The sequence below is a fragment of the Perissodus microlepis genome, chromosome 1 (assembly GCF_051167445.1).
Source record: "Perissodus microlepis isolate ML-2025 ecotype Zambia chromosome 1, ASM5116744v1, whole genome shotgun sequence".
In the NCBI taxonomy this organism is placed as follows: domain Eukaryota; kingdom Metazoa; phylum Chordata; class Actinopteri; order Cichliformes; family Cichlidae; genus Perissodus; species Perissodus microlepis.
In genome coordinates this window covers 8,529,145-8,549,264 of record NC_140461.1, presented here as the reverse complement: position 1 = coordinate 8,549,264, position 20,120 = coordinate 8,529,145, and the positions used below count along the sequence as shown (strand labels likewise).

The 20,120-nt window shown below is 39.7% G+C and overlaps 1 protein-coding gene across 2 annotated transcripts in view; it reads left to right on the top strand.

Annotated features, from left to right (window-relative positions):
- Positions 1-20,120, top strand: part of LOC146393272 (transcription initiation factor TFIID subunit 4) — a 92,379-nt gene that overhangs the window by 24,823 nt on the left and 47,436 nt on the right. For both annotated transcript variants that reach the window (XM_084928848.1, XM_084928839.1), the window contains 3 exons: positions 6,168-6,337; positions 15,050-15,180; positions 19,873-19,998. In XM_084928848.1, coding sequence (XP_084784974.1) covers positions 6,168-6,337; positions 15,050-15,180; positions 19,873-19,998 — 427 coding nt within the window. The remainder of the gene's footprint in view (positions 1-6,167; positions 6,338-15,049; positions 15,181-19,872; positions 19,999-20,120) is intronic.

Sequence of the window (20,120 nt, the reverse complement as noted above, 5' to 3'; positions counted from 1 at the left end):
TGTGACTGGGACAGGGCAAGAAGAGTCTGGGTCACATGGGCCAACGGGTTCATGGTAATGGCTCCCATTTCCTGAGGGGAAAGGCAGCGCCCTGGGCTCTGATTGATAAACCAATAAATCTTTAGCTGCGTTGGTAATTAAGCTGTCAGGCTCGCTTGTTACTGGCGACCTTTTTCCCCCCTGCGGTGATCACAGGGGCCCACCACACACAAATGCACTGGTTTCAACACAAGTCCAATAACACACAGTACCACTGTCACGGAAGAATCATGTCAATGATATTTTGTAGTTTATTTTCTCTTTATCCGGGTCAGGTGACATCTTGCCTGCTCTTCATTTTATGCGTTAGACACTTTATTGTCTATATTGTGCAGTCAATCATCATTGTTTTCATCCCTTTATTTGTCTCTTTCGTTTTCTTCCAGCGACGCATACACGCTGACCTTTCTCGCCATCACACTGTTACTTGAAGTCACATATGACTTTTCTGACTCCGATATAGATTTAACTGTTTGATGAGTTGACCTCCGTATTATCGAATTATCTTCATTTCTCACTGTCGCTCCTAATTTTCCACTTCACTGAAAAATGCCTGTGCGTTAAATTCTTAACTTGTTAATGTTTCGGCTGGACCTCGGTTGGTTGCTGTTGACTGAAACCTCAGTTAGAAATTGCTGTTACTTTTCGTACCTGAGGATATAAACATGCTGGAACAGAGCTCATTGTTACAAGGTGATCCATCTGACGCCACGCTGTCTTCACACCACGTCCAGTCAGACGCGATGACTTGTGTCTGTGAACAGACGCTGTTTTTCATGTTTACCATGCTGAAAAATGCAGACAAGTTGTTAAAAAAAAAGTTCATTTTGAGTTTCTACAGCCTTTTAAAGATGCTAATATTTAAACAGCAACAGCAGGTCATTTGCATAAAATAGTCAAGTAGGTCAGATTTAATTAAAAAATGTGTGCCACTGACATAATTTCAGTAATTACTTAGAAATCAAAAAAGGATTAAGACAAGTGGCCAGCACACAAAAAAGTGAACTAAAGTCAGGGGGAATTTGGTCATAAAGCCATTTTGACTTAACTGCTTCCTTAGCAGAATTAGAGGGGTGTAGAAGGTATCTGTTGACTGTAATAAAGAAACAAAAAAAACAAACAATGGTCAGTCAGCATCCACCATGCTCTCCCCCACACAGCCTGCACCATGTTCAGCTGCAGTCTGGGACTGATGTGTGGCTGTCACTCTGAACCGCTGGTCCCAGCAGGCCAGCTGTAGCACAAACACACACATACACACTGCAGGGCTTGTGGGGTTTCCAATGTAGCTACAGCCTTCTGTGTAAGTGCTTGTGTCAGTGTGTGCGCATGTGTGTGTAGTTTACAGTACAGAGTGAAAGCAGCTGTCTCTGCGTCCCCCCCCCCTTCTACCCCTCCTCATCTCTCTGTAAACACTCGACATCCGCTGTAATCACTGGCGAGCCAGCCGAGGCCCTCAGCCCTCTGCCAACCTCCGAGCTCAGCCTCAGCCCCTCAAATCCAACCCTGTGCTTCATGGTGGACACACATCCCTGCGCATTAACGAATACTGGCATGGTTGCATAGGAAAAGACACACAGATACACATGCAAAATTAGGATCAAAAGTTTTTGTTCATCAGTCACTGTTGCCAGTGGACGCAAAAGTCCACCAGCTCTTTTCCATCATGTACCAGCAAACTGACTTCATTATGCTTTGCGGTTATATCCTTTGTTGCTGTATAAATTGCTATGTGATGCGCCCGTTTTGCTAAGAAGAACTTTAAAAGTAAATTAGAACTTAAAAGTGATCTCTGAAAAATGTTGATGTTGCCACTTGTAAGCACGGCAACCACAAGATTCGATTATGTTGAGATTTGGGGGAAAAATTGATGAAGAATGAGCAGAGGTAGCTAGCACCTCTGGCCAGCTGGTGACAAAGATGTTCAAAAACTCCAAAGAAAGTGGCAGCACTCCACATAGATACAGGAACGTTTAAAATGCTACAAAATATACTTATGACTCTTAGCATTGATCAGATCGTCACCTACATCACACCATTTCCTTGCCAGGTATTTTAAGTGCTTGGGAATAATAACAGCCTGAGTGTTGTAATGAATTAATAACACTTACCCATTAAACATGAAACAATACTTGACCTGTTGTTGGTCTTTGGAAGGCTCTTAAGCCTATGCTATCATTCATTTTGGTCATTAACACATGTCCTGTCAGCTGCCCATTGAACTTAAGGCTGTTTTATGGAGAATACTTCTCCAGTGGCGCTTGTCTCTCAGTGTGGGCACAACAACATGCATGGCCTGGGTGTTAGTCACAGGGATCAATCAGGGCCCCCTGCCTGGGCACAGAGACCTTTATCCACAGGGATAAAGGGGGTGGATCAGTGTGGTAGTCTTAGAGAAGGGGGAGGGGGGCGGAGGAGATCTGAATGCACCCCACACCTACACAACCTCTAAACAGCAAGTGCAATTCTCCAACCTCCTATGGCATGCCCTCGCTGAAACACAAGCTTGATGTGGAAACGACATGCATATGTATTTATGTGGCCTCTGGCTCCGAGTCCCTGAGCCAACCCAAACCAATAACTGAGAGCCTGCTCTTTAGCTTCCGTGGAAGCTAATTGCATATCTGCTTTATTAGTGCAGAGATATAGTCGGGAATATTTTGCATTTCATATCTCACTCTCTCCTTTTAATGTCAGACCTGTCTTTAGCATTCTCGTTTGATTTCAGCCTTGGTGATCTCAAATGGCCCTGAAAACAGATCATCAAAGAAAAAAGGATTACCAGAATCTTTGGATACTGGTTGATATTTTGTGTGCCGATACACAAAATGTTAACTCTGTAGATTCATTGTAAATAATTATTCAAACTACACATACATTTCCTGTAAAGCATAGGTGTCAAACTCTGGCCCGCGGGCCAAATTTGGCCCGCAGCCTAATTACATTTGGCCCGCGAAGCCATACCAAATTTCTGTTAGAGCTGGCCTACTGGTATTATACAGCTTATATATATTGTTTAGTATTAAGCTTTGCTTGTTCCATATTCAGTTTTTCAGCAAAACGTGTCCATAAGAAAAGATTGATTCTTATATCTGGAGGAATAAATATATTTCAATAAATATTAACGTTAGCCCACGACTTTGTTCCAGTTTTGAATTTTGGCCCACTGTGTATTTGAGTTTGACACCCCTGCTGTAAAGAAATCCTCGGGCTATAGTGCAGCTATAGCTGTACCATCTTGATTTAAAAATAACACTTTTTTCTGCAGTATAAATTGGAGATCTTGACCCTATGGTATTATTTTATTTTTTATTACTCAGATAACGAGACTCCATTAGTACAGTGAATACATCTTTTTCCTTTATTCTTCTTTTATTCCAAATAAGTTAACCTTCTTTGTCATTTTTAGTCAAATTATTTGAAATAATACTACTACTAATAAAATGCTCAACTGTTAATCCATGTAATATTGACCAAAAGAATCACTGAAAACCTTTTTATGTACTGAAATTGTATGCATTGATTTAATTCAGTGGTTCTCAAACTTTATCTCACATGCACAACTTCAGAAGCTGAAACAACACCCTACACTTCTAATTTGTAATCAATCATTAACAATAAAAAATGGATCCAAGTTGACGTTCAGTGAATACAGGTTAGAATGCTATCGTTCCCTTTGTAATTCACATTAATTCAGCTTAGTTTCATACGATATTTCCCCCTAGTGCTCCATGCCCCACCTGGAGTGGCTCAGTGCCCACCCCACAGTTTGCTGTAATATAACGGTTCATGTAAAAGTAGCCTAGCCAGTTTTGCAGAGATTTTCTAGTCTAAGACTATGTGATGTGTTCTGCCAACATGAGATTTCGGTCTCTCTCTATCTCTTTCTATCTTTATCATATGCAAGAAATATATTCATCTACTCTCAACCCTGAGAAGAAAAGCTTTTCATAACCTGTACCTTTTCCCACAATGTTTTTAGTTCACCTAAAAGAATCCAGATTAAAAAAATGAGTAAAATAGAAATCAATTTTGGAACCACGAGTTCAGTGCACTACACGACTGTAATGAAATTTGGCATGGTGGTGGGTAGTTTGCACTGCTGCTGCCTCACGCCAAGAGTTTCTTGGGTTTGAATCCACAGGTCATCTGGGGCCTTTCTGTGTGGAGTTTGTGTGTTTTCCCTGTGGCTTTGTGGGTTCTCTCTGAGTACTGTAGCTTCTTCTCACAGTCCAAAGACATACATATTTGGTTAACTGGCAGTTGTAGGTGTGAATAGTTGTCTCATTTTAGCCTTCCAACAGACTGGTGACCTGTTCAGGGTATACCCTGCCTCTCACTCCAGCTGGGGCAGCTGGCACAGGCACCAGCCCCCTTGTGACCCTTAATTAGACAAGCAGGAGACAATGGATACATGGCTATATAAAGCAAAACCTGTTGTATGATGTTATGTCCTGACATTCAGTTTACAGAAAAGACTTATGATTATTGTCATTATCGTATTATCATCACATTATTGTCATCAGGTAGAGATTTTTGCATCGGTTCAAATATTTTTTTGATCTCTTTGGATGCATTGATACTGAGATTTTGCTTTGGCTTTGAGTGATCTTGTGTAGTCACTTTTCCATCATGGACATTGGCCTGATGTGTAGTTTTTAGTTTTTCTTTACTTAGCTGGTTGAGTATAGCCTAAGGTGTGTGTGTGATTTTAAGCCAGGTCAAGTTATCCATAAGGACGTGATAAAGAAAAGTGCACAGCCTGAGGTGCAACACAGATCATAATCCTATGCATCCACGCTTGCGTTGGTGTGTAGATTTTCTCTGTGAAGGCTTAATTAGAGAGCTGGAGGAGAGGAGGAAAAGACGAGAGAAGGTTGAGGTGTGTAGAGTTCAGGGAGCTACTCTAATCGTCTTTGTCAACCTCCTGCCGTGGTGTCAAGTTTCATATCGGCTCTCCGTGGCCGCACTAAGGAGCAGGAGGGCCTCGGTGGGGTGGACTTGGCTGACGGTGTGTGCCCACACCCCGAGACGCCTGAAAGAACTCGGTGCCCCGTGCTGCACACATGTGTACGCAAAAGCACAGCAACACACACGTAAACTCTGTCGCAACCCACAACAGTGGCATGAACGTAAATGATTACGGAGGTTAGCCAGTGAGTGGCAAGAGGCCACTCTGTGTGTGTTCTGTGGTTCTTTGTTCTCTCCGTCAAAGCCACTCAGAAAATCCGCTCCTCGTTCTAGGCCAGTCCTGTAAGCACAACATATCACTGCTCTGCTAATTCAGGCCAGGATCATAATCATTACTTGCCAAGTATAATAATTGTAAAGGAATTTTTCCCAGTGACAACTCACAAAGAAACTTGCAGCCTTTTACAGAATATGTAAACCTCTTTGAGAAAGAAACACAGTGACCATAGCACACATTTTGCATGTTTATACTCCTTTGTCTTTGCTAAACTGTAATACTGTGTAAACATTGTGAAGTCTGCATTATGACCATGAGAAATGACCAGTGCTCTGAGAAAATACATCACTGTGTGTTGCACATGATTGTGTAAATAGAGTTTGTTGACATTAGTCTATAGCCAGATTCATTGCAGCTCTTTGCCAATTCTCAGGAGCATCCTTACCGAGCAAAACACAGCTTCCAAACGCTCTTCATCTCCCTGACTCTCAAAGTGTTGACGCAAATAGACCCTGGAATGGGACTTCTGTGCCATTATGAGCAACGTATAGCCCCTTGTAACAAAACTAATGCATAATTTTGTCCAGGCAAATATCCCTGTGAAAAATCTCCTAGTTGACAATGTAATGTTAGGGCGTGAATACACAATTAAAGAATTTTCCTGGTGATTTTGGAGCTAAAAAGAAGAGGAAATATTTTGAACACAGCTTCCAGTAGGAGTCAGTAGAACTGTGAAAAGGGCCTCTCAAGTTTTCTGAGAGACCCTTGGAGAGCTGTAGAAATTTCACAGACTTTACCTAAAGTAAAACTTGGACAGATGCATATTCGTCTTGTTGCACGACAGAAATGTGTTGTAAAAATGTACCACAATAAAATGCGTGTTTCCGTATTTTTTTTTGTATTTTCGTATTTTTTTACCATCTACCATCTCGTCCTTCAGGGACGATGATGATATCAATGATGTGGCTTCTATGGCCGGGGTGAACCTGAATGAGGAAAGTGCCAGAATACTCGCCACCAACTCTGACCTCGTGGGAACGCAGATCCGCTCATGTAAAGACGAGGCCTTTCTTCATCCGGGGCTGCTACACCGACGAATTCAAGAAACAGGTGAATCCTGACCACTCATTGCAGAAGTGACATATAAAGACTTGCCAAATGTATTTGCCCCCTTCCTGGTTTCTTGTTTTTGCATATTTCACACACCTGAATATTTCAAACAAATTTAAATATTAGACAAAGTTAATGTGAGTAAATACAAAATGCAGTTTTTAAATAATGATTTCATTTGTTGGGGGGGGAAGCTATGTCATGAATTAACTGTAATTAACCATGCTTTCTGGAAAGCTGAGTACAATTTCATTATTTACACTTAGGCCCGATTACTGCCAGGAGCCTGGACAATGCCTGGACTTTAGTGCAATTGCAATGGTTGGCATGAGCTTAAAACAGGTTGCTCATGCTCAAAAACCCTCCATTGTGGCTGAATTAAGATAATTCTGCAAAGACAAGTGGGCCAGAATTCCTCCACAATGATGTCAACGACTCATTGCCAGTTATTACTTCATTTCAGTTCTTGCTGCCAAGGATGGCACAACTAGTTGTTAGGCTTAGGGGGCAATTACTTTTATCCGATACAGCCAGGTAGGTTTGATGAACCTTTTTTCCTTAATAAATGAATCTCATCATTTAAAAACCTCATTTCCTATTTGGTCGAGTTATCTTTGTCTGACATTAAAATTTGCTTGATAATCTGAAACACGTAAGTGTGACAAAAATGGGGAAAATAAATAAGAAATCAGGAAGGGGGCAAATACTGTTTCACAGAACTGTAGCTTTTAGGTGTTCTTAATGGCAGATAAAAATGGTTACTGATGCAGTAGGAAAATTCCTCGTCATGTCATGATAAAAAGATTCTCTGTTGCCTTTTGTGTAAGGACCATGTTGTTTTTGTATTTATTGTGTCATCACTACAGACAGTTTTGATTTTTTTCTCCTTCTGTGGTTCAGACTGAGCATTTCTTGTTTGGCCTTGGTTTAAATTTGATACACTTAAAAATTCTTTCACCTCCTTTAATGAATTCTTCAGTGGCTGTCTGAACTCACTGGACCCCAGGCACATGCATAAATACTTTATGGGTTTGTCTTTTGAAGGCTGGCTGTCAGATTGTCCTCTGGACTAAAGGAACAGAGTTTAGAGGGATGTAACTTGCCAGTGAAATTTTGAATCTTTCTCGGCTTATCAGAGTGTCAAGATCCACTAAAAGCGCACAATATTGCCTGAGCTAATCAATATAGGCGGAGAAGTCTTGCTTGTATGCAGTATCACATACGAGTGATGGTGTCTTCATTACCTCTTTTTGCTAGCGGCAATCCATTTCATTGCTTGATATATACCTAAGGCTGTAGCTGCACGGTAAAACCTGTGAAAACGTGTAATGAGCATTATTGCTCAAAATAACTGTGCCTAGCATCTTGCTCCTGTGCATCAGATCAAAAAACACACAGTATAATTCCACGTGACGGGGAGTCTAGCACCCTCATCTTGTTTTTATCTCAATTAAAGTATCTTTAGTGTAGCATGAAGGCCTGCGGGTCATGTTTCATTACGTGGACCCTTGGCATGGTTGTTATCCCGTCACCTTGGGGTAGAAGAGTTGTTTAAAAATATAAATCTTTCCTCAGGGGGGCACACAGCATGATACGGGGCAGGAGGCTAGGGCGCCCCCTGCTGGGGAAGTGGCACTTATGCAGCTTTGTTGTGTCAGTGATTGGCCCCTCCACGCTCCCAGCTGACAGCAGTCCGAGGGAGGCTCCCCGAGCCTGCCAGCTCCACTCAATCAGAAAGGCTCGGCTGCTCTTCTTTCCTGCAAAAGCACCAACTTTGTTCCAATTTAACATTTAGCATCCTGCAAAAAACTTAATTGTGACCTTTCCTGCCCTGGTTGCCCCCATGAAAACACTGGCTGTAGTAGCTTTCTTTCTTTTCTTTTCTTAGATGTCTTAATTTCCCCTTTCTAACCCCCTTTTGATGTATTTTCTGAATTGTGAATTCAAGAGGGGACTGGCTCTTTCTATCCCCTTCTTTATTTTCATCTTCATGTCTCTCCGTGTCTTGCTTCCTCTCCTCTCTCATTTATCCCCTGCAAACAAACACTTGGGCCGCCCTCGCCTCCCAAACCTGTCTCCCTTCTCTCATAACTCTCCAGGCTTGTCCTTGAGCTTGTAGTGGTGGTGGTGGTGGGGGCTGCAAAGCTAAAAAGCAGCACTCCACCCCCATCTCAGGAACCAGAACACAGGCACAGCTGGAGTTCTCTAGGAAAGCTCCTCAAAGTAATGATAGTCCACTGGTACCTTAAAGACACACACACACACACACACACACACACACACACACACACACACACACACACACACACACACACACACACAGGGAGCCCATATTTATTGAAAATGTTTTTTGTTTTTTCATTTTTTATTAAAAAAAAAGCTAAATCTTAAGATGAAATACAAATAATGTTTTGCTGGCTTATTGCCTTTTATTTGTATTTGGAATATCTATAAATAGTATTTCCTGCTAGCTGCTAATGATCTCTAATGCTGCAAACCCATTTTAATTTTTTTTCTTTTTATCAAGAAACTTGCATACCCTGAAGTGGCTAACACAGACATGGTTGGCATTAGAGTATATTTAACCATTGAACATATCCCTGCTTAAATTAGTTTCAAATTTGTACAAAATAGTACATTTTACTAATATTACAAAAACCTTCTTAAGCAACATTACCAAATCTCTTTTTTTTTTACTTTGATTTATTATACAGAATATAACAGGAATGAGGTAATTATGCCAATCCACTAAGCTTTTTAGCACTAATAGTATTTGTTTGTGATCTCTGAGAAAGAATTATCACTATCGCTACATAGGGCTGGGCGATATGACCAAAATCTCATATCCCCGATATAAGACATCTATCGCCCGATGACGATATAAATCACAAAAATGTAACATTTTCTGTAAATTCTGTGAATCTCGGGCAGCTCGACTTGCGTGAAGTGTTTCCAGCTGGGCGTCGTGTACCTGGATTCGAGCGTTTTAACGATGTATGAAACTATACATTTTTAGACATAAGTTTTAACGGCCGCCGTTTTCTTTGTAAGTATTTATTACACAGTGTGCTGCAGGGAAAAGCCTGTTCTAACATTTGAGTCTAAGGTTTATTTTTTTTAGCACCTGACGGCTCTTTTTTGCTTCTCATCCGTAAATACTCTGCACACTCTTTCACGTGATTCAGTTTATTTTGAAAAGTCTCAACAGGATCTTGAGCTTTATTGTGAAAGGTTTATGTGGAAAATAAACAAGCGGACGCGCACGTTTTTACCGTCGTTGTTGCTAACCACAACGCATAAAACAAGCGCTTGTCCGTCTGTAGTGTGGTTATATTAAATATAAGAGAAAGAGAGAACTTTAAGAAATTAATATAGCCACTACAGTGACCATGAAAACGATGAAAAAATATTACCGTAAACAGTTTATTTTGCTACACCACGAAACAAACAATAGCGATAGATGTTTTTATGTCATCATCTTGTATTGAACAGCCCTATTGCTACAACTCCTGTGGTCGTAGAAAGATTACCAGCTCTATAGAAGTCTTTTGGCAAACAGCCATCTGCTCTCTTTCGCTGAACTTTTCTAATTTCTGAGTGCCAAAATGCAATTATGTGTTATTAAATATAACATGAAGTTAGCTTTGTAAATGATAGACCTCAATAATTGCAATAAAACAAAGCATGCTGTATCATCTATTTGTTATGTTGTTAGCCAAATGAAGGTGAGCACTGCCCTTGACAGGTGATGTAGCTACATCCATCTTTTATATCAGTTTATAGTTGAGCTGAACTAAGATATTGGTTGACCAGTGTTATTGGGTGGATACCACATGCTAATACTGTCCAACTTGTCCAGTATAACAGGGTTTCTCTGTAATTTTCTTACTAGTTAGTGAAATACTTTGCTGAAAAGAATTAACGATTCTTTGTCCCATTTGTTTTTTCGGCTCTGCACCTGCTTCATAAGAGGAGGAGAGAAGACTATCTTAAACTTCTTGGCTTTTGTAGTACAGTGTTCAGACTTTGCTTTTGTGAGTAATTGTTTCTCGTTTGCTGTAAGAATTTGCTTTGGTGTTTTCTTGGCATAACATCAAGCATATGTAGAATGGGTGTGCCTGTAACAGGAAAGTGACTCTGCATGATGGCATCTCTGTCATTTGAGAATGGAGTGGTCCTTGTTGTGGTCTTACTTAAATACTGACTCATGACGTGCAGTAGAGAAGTCTTTTCTGACTTTGTAGTGGTCAGTTATGGTCTGGCCATCTCGTCAATGGATGCTGAAATAAATATCAATCCAGTTATGGAAACTGGCTGTGTATTTTGAGAAGGAATGACATAGTTGCAATTATTTTAGATATAAACTACAACAGATGGGACTTGTCCATTTTCACTGCCAGGTACTTTTCAGGGAGACTCTTTTTCCAATCAATACCAGCAAGTTTAACAGGAACTAAAAAATCCAAGTATCATTGCAGAATGAGTCTCATCATGAGATTTCACTATGTCTGTTGTTTTAAAAAGTATTTGGCAGCTGAATAAACAACTTTCAATTAGCCAAATGATGTGTTTTTTTAAATTTATCAGAGTTGACATGTAATACATGCAGATTTAGCGATGAAGAACACAAATATGTCAATTGTAGCCTGTACGATTAACTTTGGTTTATTGACTAGTAAACTCTAAAAACGGACTTTTACTGTGTCATTTAAATAAAAGTGGGGAAAAAAAGCCAAGGACAGGTGGTCACCTGGTGGGGTCTGAAGTCAGTGTAGCATGTTATTTTATTTTATTTTTTTTAAACAAATATTCTTTTAGTTAATCCAGCTCCAACAGGGAGTTTAGGTGTATACCATTTGTTTGCAGTTGGATTTCTTGCCATCTGGACTTTTGTTACGGAGCCACTCAGGGAACTCATAAGTTTTGAACACAATATTGATGTGTCATCATCTTGTGCTGGTTTTTAAACTTTTAGCAGAATTGTAGACCTGTTTTTTTTATGTGTGGTTTACCTTTTTGCTTATCTTGTGTATACTAATATGTTACTCATATGCACACATAGGAATTTTAGCAATGTGTCAATGCAGACAAGAAAGAAAAAGACTGCTTGCAAGGAAACATGGTTGGTGGTTAAAACAAATTTAATAAATAAATATTAAAAAATCAGTTTTATGTCTTTTCTTAAACAAATTTTTGGTGGAACACATTGTGAATTCAGAGAAAGTTTTGAAGAAGAATTTCTAAGGTCTTAAAAACCACAGCGCTCTGAGAATCCGGCTGCATTTATGCTAAGTTAGACAATCTTGGATGCACTTGAGTTTTGAGTTTTTAACACATCCTGTTTCACAGAAAGCTTCTATTTTGACAATATCTGTTTATAAATTTAATTTTCTCCAGATAGAGGCATTGGAGGTAATGTCAGAGGTAATGTCACCTTGTAGAATCTATATATCAGTTTTCGATATAAATTTTCAGTTCTTTATTTCACTGAACAACACTGCCATCATTAGTGTCAGTAGTTTGGCAAAAAAATCATACACAAGGTAGCTTAAATGAGTTGAATTAACCACGCAACTGGAAGTGTTACAGTCTTTGGTGCTTGTCTTTTTATTCTTAATGCTATTTTAGTCAGAATTAAACAAAATGTTATAGCTGTACAGATCATTAGTCGTTTTCTAGCTGTTTTACATGCTTTTTCTAGGTGAAGAATAATGATCTGTATCAAGTTGAAGAATATGTTTTTGTTCTCTCTCTGCGGCCAAGTCTCTTAAACTTTGTCTGAAATATTAATGTCCCTGATAGATTGCATTTTTTAGGGAGCAGGAGCCTATTAGCGTTTTTCTTTGACCTTGTGACTTTGCCACATGTATTGCCACTGTAATTATAAGGCTAACAGGGCTCCCTCCATCCGTTTCAAAGCTTTAGCTGCTGAGAAGTGTATGTATTGTTCAGCTGATTTAAATAATTGGTGTGGTTTACTTAAAAGGGTGCCAGAGAGAAAATTATGTTAATGGAATAATTTAAAAGGAAGTTGGAAACAGATAGTAACCCTACCAAAGTCTGTCCTCCTCTCTTTTGTTATGACTTCAGATGAGTTTTGCTCCAAGGAAACTAAATTATCCTTCTATGAAAAGAGATGGTCAATGTCGTTTACACACTTGAAGGAGCTTAGCTGGTAAAGCCACTTGAGAATTTGCACTAAGACTGTGAAACAAATTAACTTTTCTGTGCAATGAGTCTTCTTTCTGGGAGTTAATTGCACATACTAATCCAGACAGTTTTTCTGTATGAATGTGTAAGAACAGTGGGTGTATATGTGCGCATAAGTGAAGGTACTCAGTGGAGTTTGTGGTCATCTGTTGATGTGCTTTTACTTCTTGACTTCTTTGGGAGGGCTGTGTGAGCTTGTGCACTGGATCTGAAAAGTATTCACAGCATTTCATTTGTTCCAAATTTTGTCATGTTACAGCCTTAATCCAAAATAGATTATAATCACTTTTCACCAAATATCCCATAATGACCAAGTAAAAAGTGAGGTTTGAAATTCTTGCAAATTTATTAAAAATACTAAACATAAATATAACATGTACGTATATATACGTAATATTCACATCCTTTACACAATACTTTGTTGAAGCACCATCGGCAGCTAATACAGTTTCAAGTGTTTTAAGCTTGGCGCTACAAGCTTAGCAAACCTATTTTTAAGCAGCTTCTCCCATTCGCCTTTGCAGGATCTCGCAAGCTCAGTCAGGTTGGATGGGGAGTGTTGGTGCAAAGCCAGTTTCAGATCTCTGCAGAGATGTTCAATCGTGTTCAAGTCAAGGGCTCTGGCTAGCCCACTCAAGGACATTTACAGGCTGGTGCCAAAGCCCCCTTTTGTTTTTGGCTGTGTGCTTAGGGTAACTGTTAAAAGGTGAACCTCTGAGGTCCAGAGGGCTCTGGAGCAGGTTATTTTGTGTAGGGATGGTGTTGGCCGGGTGATGAGTGATACCTGGATTCCACTAGACATGACGCTTAGCATTCAGTCCAACGAGTTTCTCGTGGTCTGAGAGTCCTTCAGGTAGCTTTTGGCAAACTCCAAGCGGATTGTCATTGGGCTTTTGCTGAGGAATGGCTTCCATCTGGCCACTCTACCGTACAGACCTGATTGGTGGAGGGCTGCAGAAATTATTGTCCTTTTGAACGGTTCTCCACTCTCCACAGAGCAAGGCTGGAGCTCTGTTAGAGTGACCTTTGGATTCTAGGTCACCTCCCTCTCTCTTTTAAGGCCCTTCTACCACCATTGCTCAGATTGGCCAGCCAGTCAGTTCTAGGAAGAGTCCTGGTCATTTCAAACTTCTTCCATTTACGCATGACTGAGGCCATTGCGCTCATTGTGACCTTAAATGCTGGAGAAGTTTTTCTGTACCTTTTCTGAGATCTTTGCCTTGATATAATGCTGTGTCCGAGGTCTACAGACATTTCCTTGGACTTCATGCTCTTTTGTGCTTTGACATGCACTGTGAGCTATATGACCTTATATAGACATGTGTGTCTTTCCAAATCATTTCCAGACAACTGTTTTTATCTCAGATGAACTTCAATCAAGTTTTAGAAACATCTGATAAAATATCAGTGGAAACAGGATGGACCTGTATGTATATGTTATATATTTGTTTTTTATTTTTAATAAATCTGTACATCAAACAAACTTTTTTCCCCTTTCTCATTATGGGATATTGTATTTATAATTTTGAGGTGAAAAGTTAATTATTCCATTTCAGAATAAGGCTGTAATATGACAAACTGTAGAATAAGTGAAGCATTGTGAATATTTTACAGATGCACTGTATGTGTTTTAATTCTACCTGCTTATCTGCTGCTTTTCTTAAGTCTTAGCAGCAATTTAAGTGACGATATAACAGTGACTTATGACCTGTTTATAACATTAAGTAAATTAAATGTGGAACAGATGTTACATTAGAAAACTCCTTGTTGGTAAAGTGGAGGATCAATATTTTAGGATTTAATGAAATAGATGAAATTATAAGAAGCAAAAGTACTAGCTGTACCTGGTGTGTCCAAAAAATGCATCTGTTTGACACTAATGATGTACTAATCCAGTGATTCCCAGAGTTTTAGGTTCTGTTTTTAGGACATATATGTGAGCACATGTACACGAGTCTTCACCATTTATGTTTGCAATCAGTGGCCTCTCAAATGAGTCTCTCATCCTTCAAATGAACTCCAACTTCACCTTCTTGGCCTGCAGCTGGCAGTGATTGTCCTCGTTCTCTTTGTGTAAAGGCACATGAACCAGTTCTTCAGTGCTGCAGCAGGTGCTGGTTGAAGTGGCCCTTCACCTCAAAGTAGGTCTCCAAAGAAGAAGGGCTTTTGTTGCCAATTGCAGAGCAAGATAGTGGAGTTAGAGTTTCTCAAACTGTAGAGGGGGACCCTACTTGAGAAAGGAATGTTGAAAACTGAAAGAACACCACACCGGAAATGTGTTTCATTAACTTACTAGTGACAAAAAAAAATGAACAAATGCAAAAAATGACTTATTCTCTCAGACAAATTAAAAATATCTAAATAAAAATCCTAAAATAGTCTCCATATGTATTTGAGCAGTTGTTGATAAACCTGGGCAAAGTAAGAAATATTTGCAAAACCCTATCTGATCATAGAAATGTCATCTTGTCCTAAATGTGTGTGTTAATATATCTTTCGCAGCTAAAAAGTTTGGAATTACGGAAGTCCCCATGGAGACAGTGACATTCATCTCACACGCCACGCAGTCACGGCTTCGGACGGTAGTAGAAAAGGTTTCTACTATCGCACAGCACCGACTGGACTCCTGTAAGGTAGGACGTTTGCAAATAAATATGTTCTGCCCCCTACACACACACACACTCAAAAAAGATATGTTGAGGGGCTTGACAAGGGCTGTCACTTTGAGCTCAGTACAGTTTCAGCATGAAAAAAAATGTAATAATCATGCAGCTGCATTTCTGAAACCGTAGTCTTACTGTTGCATGTCACTTGAGTGAGGCAAATGAAGCACCACGAACTGAAACACAACAAAACACAATAAAAGAAAACTATGATCAGATCAGCCACCTGCCAAGATTTAATTTTATGAGCCTCATACTTTATAACAAGTATGAGTTTTTTTGTGGTGGCTGTTATCCAGTGAAGGAGGGTAGAGTGAACAGAACAATAAATGAGTACATGGGATTGATTACATTTGAATAATAATGATTTACACTGACAATGAAAAATTGATTATTTGGGGGGGATTTTTTTCTCCTTTTTATGGGAATTATTTCCTGTCATATGAATATACCAATGTACTGCTATGTGTCGTAGAATTATATTATTTATAGATCTTTTTATAGCGATATTGTGATAATACTGAATAATGAGTGACTGTGTGTCTCACACCCTTACCACACATGCCCCAGCTTGCAGCGAGTACTATCCGGTTTATTATAAGACAATCTGACTAAGTGCCTGTTTAGGTAGCTACCATATGATTAAGGGCAGCAGAGAAAAAACTCATCAAACGCATCAAACTCGTATAGTTTGAGATTGTAATGTGTAATCAGAGTATGGTGGTTTATATAGGGTAATTGTCATGTTTGTTCTGGTTTATAGTCTTTTCAGCCATCACCGAGAGGACAGACAGGTTTCTTGAACCTGCATTGTTTATACATTGTAAGCTGCTTTTATGGGCAGAACACAAGAGCTGAAATTAAAGAGAAATGTTGCTGTAGTTTTTTTTGGCACCACTTTATCATGATATGACATAAACTGTTGATGAATGAAAGGTTCAGTCGACAATTTTTTCCTTCTTCTGTTCAGGGGCTGCATAAAATGTTACAAAGGGTCACCAATGGTACTAAATGAATCCTAGTGTGGGATTATAATATTATTTTATGCCATGTTAGACCCCTAATTAAAGATTGTGAATTATTATGTAGTTTTAGTTTGTATTATTCTCCTGAATTAGAAGAAGGTGATAACTATTGCATTTGTTAAACTGATTTGCATTACATTAGACTGCTGATTGATTGTGAATGAATGATATTGTTTTATGATGCATTATACTGCTGAGTTATAAGAAATACTGTTCGCAGAAAGTCATCGCCTTATTTGTCTGATTAGAAGAGAACAGAACATACTGGAGAGGTTTTCTGTCCCATCTCAGCAGGAGCAGATAAACAGGGAGCCAAGGTCGTAGCTTAGGCGCCGTGTGAGAGAAAGAATGTGAATGTTTAGGCTTTTATGATTAGGTGGGGGCCACTAGAGGCTATAAGAGTTTGATCAATGCTCCACCATTTTGAGATCTGATGCTGTCTGCGTACGGTGTCCATCTCCCACGCGTGTGATCATTAAAATCATCGTTTGACTCAACCCGGCTGGACCAGTGTTGTTATTTTGGTTTTTCCTCTTGTATCCATCCCCAATATTTGAATCCGTAACAGTTTGGGGGCTCGTCCTGTGGTATTGGGGTGGAAGTTGGAGGTTTGGACGGTCCGAGGTTGTCGAACGGACAGGCACAAGCCAGTGGTCTGACGTGAGTGGGCATAAGCCAGCTTATACAAAGGTAAGGCACTACCTGTTGAATCTATTTCCAAAGTGTGCCAAATTGGACATGATAAAATTGAAGTCTACTCACTGAAATTACTGGTAGATGTCTGTTTTGATTTTAATGAAAATCTCATGAGACTAGACTGTCACCGTACTTAGAAATACACAAAACACTCAAGATAGGGAATAAAATCCATGGGGATATTGTAGCAAACATGCAAAACTAAACTGCCATGAATATGAAGGCATTTGTATGCTTCAACAGTCATGTAAATACACACTGGCATATGCACATATGCATTTTTTTCCTTTTACTTGTTAACTCACAAACAAAAGTGGAACTATAAACACGTAAAAGTTAATGTCAGAACTCTTATTTACCTTTAAGTTGATACAAAGCGCCAGAGCTCAGAGTTTTCAGCCAGTCAAAACTTATAAAAGAACTTGTAAGTGCCCGTCTACCTACAGCTGCATACTTTTGTTATTATTGGTGACTTTACTTCTTGTAGCCCTTAAATATAACTATATAACCACATTTAATTGGTAAACATTAAAGCACAAATTCATCTCTGCTGGAAGGCTATATCTTTGCATCGTTATGAGAAATGGGGGTGTGTCGGGGGGGGGGGGGGGGGGGGGGACTTTTGAAAATGTGTTTTTCTTGATGCCAAGACGGGAGGATGAGGAGGAGCGAGGAAGAGCATTGCTACTGCTGTCCCCGTCTTGTTTTGTGATTCTTCTTTCCATTCGTTCTTTGCCTTTTTTGTGGTTTTGTAAATGAGGTGTGTGTGAAGGAGGCATGAAGCACTGTGAGCCCAGCTCTGTTGACATCAGCGAAAAAAAGAGAGAGAGAGAGAAAAGACCGAAAGACAAAGCGGCCTTAAAGTGCAGCCGGGCTTCGGCAGGAGCGGCGGCGGGAGCTACGGCAAGAGTGCAGGCTCAGCGCTGCAACAAAGAGGAGGGAAGCTGGATGAGAGAGAGAGAAGGAAAAGGGGGGCGGGAGAGTGGAAGGGGGCTGGTGATGAGTCTCCTCTGATGTGTCTTTGTGCTCTGTGCCACTCGGCGTCTCTCATCCACTCACGGAAACACACACAGAAGAGAGTGATATAGAAATCAAGTGCAAGCAAGAACAGAGATGCATGAGACACATGCAGTCACACAGAAACATGAGAAATAAGCAATTATCCTATTAACTTTTGATGGCCTAAAAAAGTTGTTTTTACTCTTGCCTTTCTATCTCCCAAGTGGGAAGTGATGTGACATAGGTAAAGAGAAGCAATGTCTGTAAATAGAAAAAGTTTGTTGATGTGTTCAGACTGGTGGTGTTCCAGTTGACTTGTGTTTTAAAGTTTCTTTTCATTGTTTAACCAAAAAATGCTGAAAGAATTATGGTTGCTTCTCAACAAATAATTGATTTTAAATATAGATTTGTATGATCATAGCAATCTGCTGTAATTTTTTAATACAATAGCTTAAGAAGATTTAGTTAATCTGGAACTACAGTTAGTCGCTGCGCTGGATAAATATCCTATCTGTTTAGGGAAAAAGGATTTGAAAATTAGGTGGAATTTTTTACACCATTAAATCAAAATCAGTGTTTTTAAGGTAATTAGTAATGATATGACATATTGAAAAAGGTGTGACACTGCATAACAACAGTCCACAGCCAGTTGAGGGCTGTTCCCTCATTATTGCATGACAGCTTAAGCAGATAAAACATCTGCAGTTGATTCCAAGTGTTGAACTTGCAGAAGGTTTATTTTCACTGGAATTCTTAATATGAGGTCCAGATAGATGTCAGCGTAACTGAGGAGAGATGTCAAAAACCTTAGGAGTGACCAAATAAACAACCTGGTACTTTCTCAGAAAACGTGAATGCACTGACCAGCTCAGTAACCTCAAATCATCTAACCAAGTCGAAACCAGATGAAACCTAGACTAACTTTTACCAGAATGATGGGAAGAGAAAAGTATGGAGAAGCATTATCCCAAGCATACCATATTCTCTATCAAAAAGGGTGGAGTCAGTGTTATGGCTTGGGCATGTATGGCTACTATTAGGATTCAAGTGCACAAGGCTTTAGTCTGCTGAGATTCTACAAAATGCTGCAAAACTGATCGGGCAGCTCTTTACAGTACAATGAATAATAGCCCAAAGTATACTGCAAAAGCAGATGGGATATTCTTCAATGACCAACTCAGTTACCTCCTCTCAACCCAATTGAGAGTTGAAATTCATTTTCTGAAGACAAAATTGTATGCCGAGAGAGAAACAAGCAAACAGCAACTGAAGGTGGTTACAGGAAAGGCCAAGGAGAGCTTGCCAAGGGAAGAGACCCAGCATTTGGTGATGTCCATGAGTTCTAGCCTGCAGGCAGTCAGTGACTGCAGAGGATTTTCATCCAAGTATTGAAAACAGTTCATATATTTAAAATTATGTTACCATATCCAGTTACTTTTGAGTGCTTAAAAATGTATAAAACTTGCTTTAAGTCCTAAATGGTTAATGTGATAGTTTTTTTAAACCCCTCCAATTAAAGATGATGGTCTGTAATTCAATCACATATTGATTGTTTGATTTAAAATACACTGAGGTGGTAGAAAACTGGAAAACTGTGGAACTGTCCAAATACCTACATACCTAACTGTGTAGGATTAAATGAGCTGCCCAGGGAATATAGATGTACACTAGCAGACACGTGAGAAGACTAACCTCAAATGTAAATCATGAAGTAAACAAATCATTAACAGTGAGGAAGAGTCTTCTAAGTGTCTTACATTTGAAATATTCTGTTTTCTTATTAATATCACAACCATCTTGACCTTATTTTCAGTTTGAAATATCTGAACTGAAGGCAACCCAGAGTTTTGAAGTACGTGGCTAAAGCCTTAGAAGTAGCTGCTGAGTGGGACTTGTTCAACTATTACCATTGAAACAGTAATTATCTCTATCTGCTTGTCAGGACGATGAGTGCTACGAGCAGTCTGCAGACGTTCGCTCTCAGCTTCGCTTCTTTGAGCAGCTGGAGAGAATCGAGAAGCAGCGGAAGGATGAGCAGGAGAGAGAGATCCTTTTGAAAGCCGCTAAAGTAAGTTACTGTCGCCTTATCATCCTGTTGTGTGTCTATGTGTGTTTGTGTGTGAAAGTTATGTCCCTGTGCAACAGTGTGAACTTGTGTACCGTTGTGTGCATGTGTGAGCATGTTGCTCT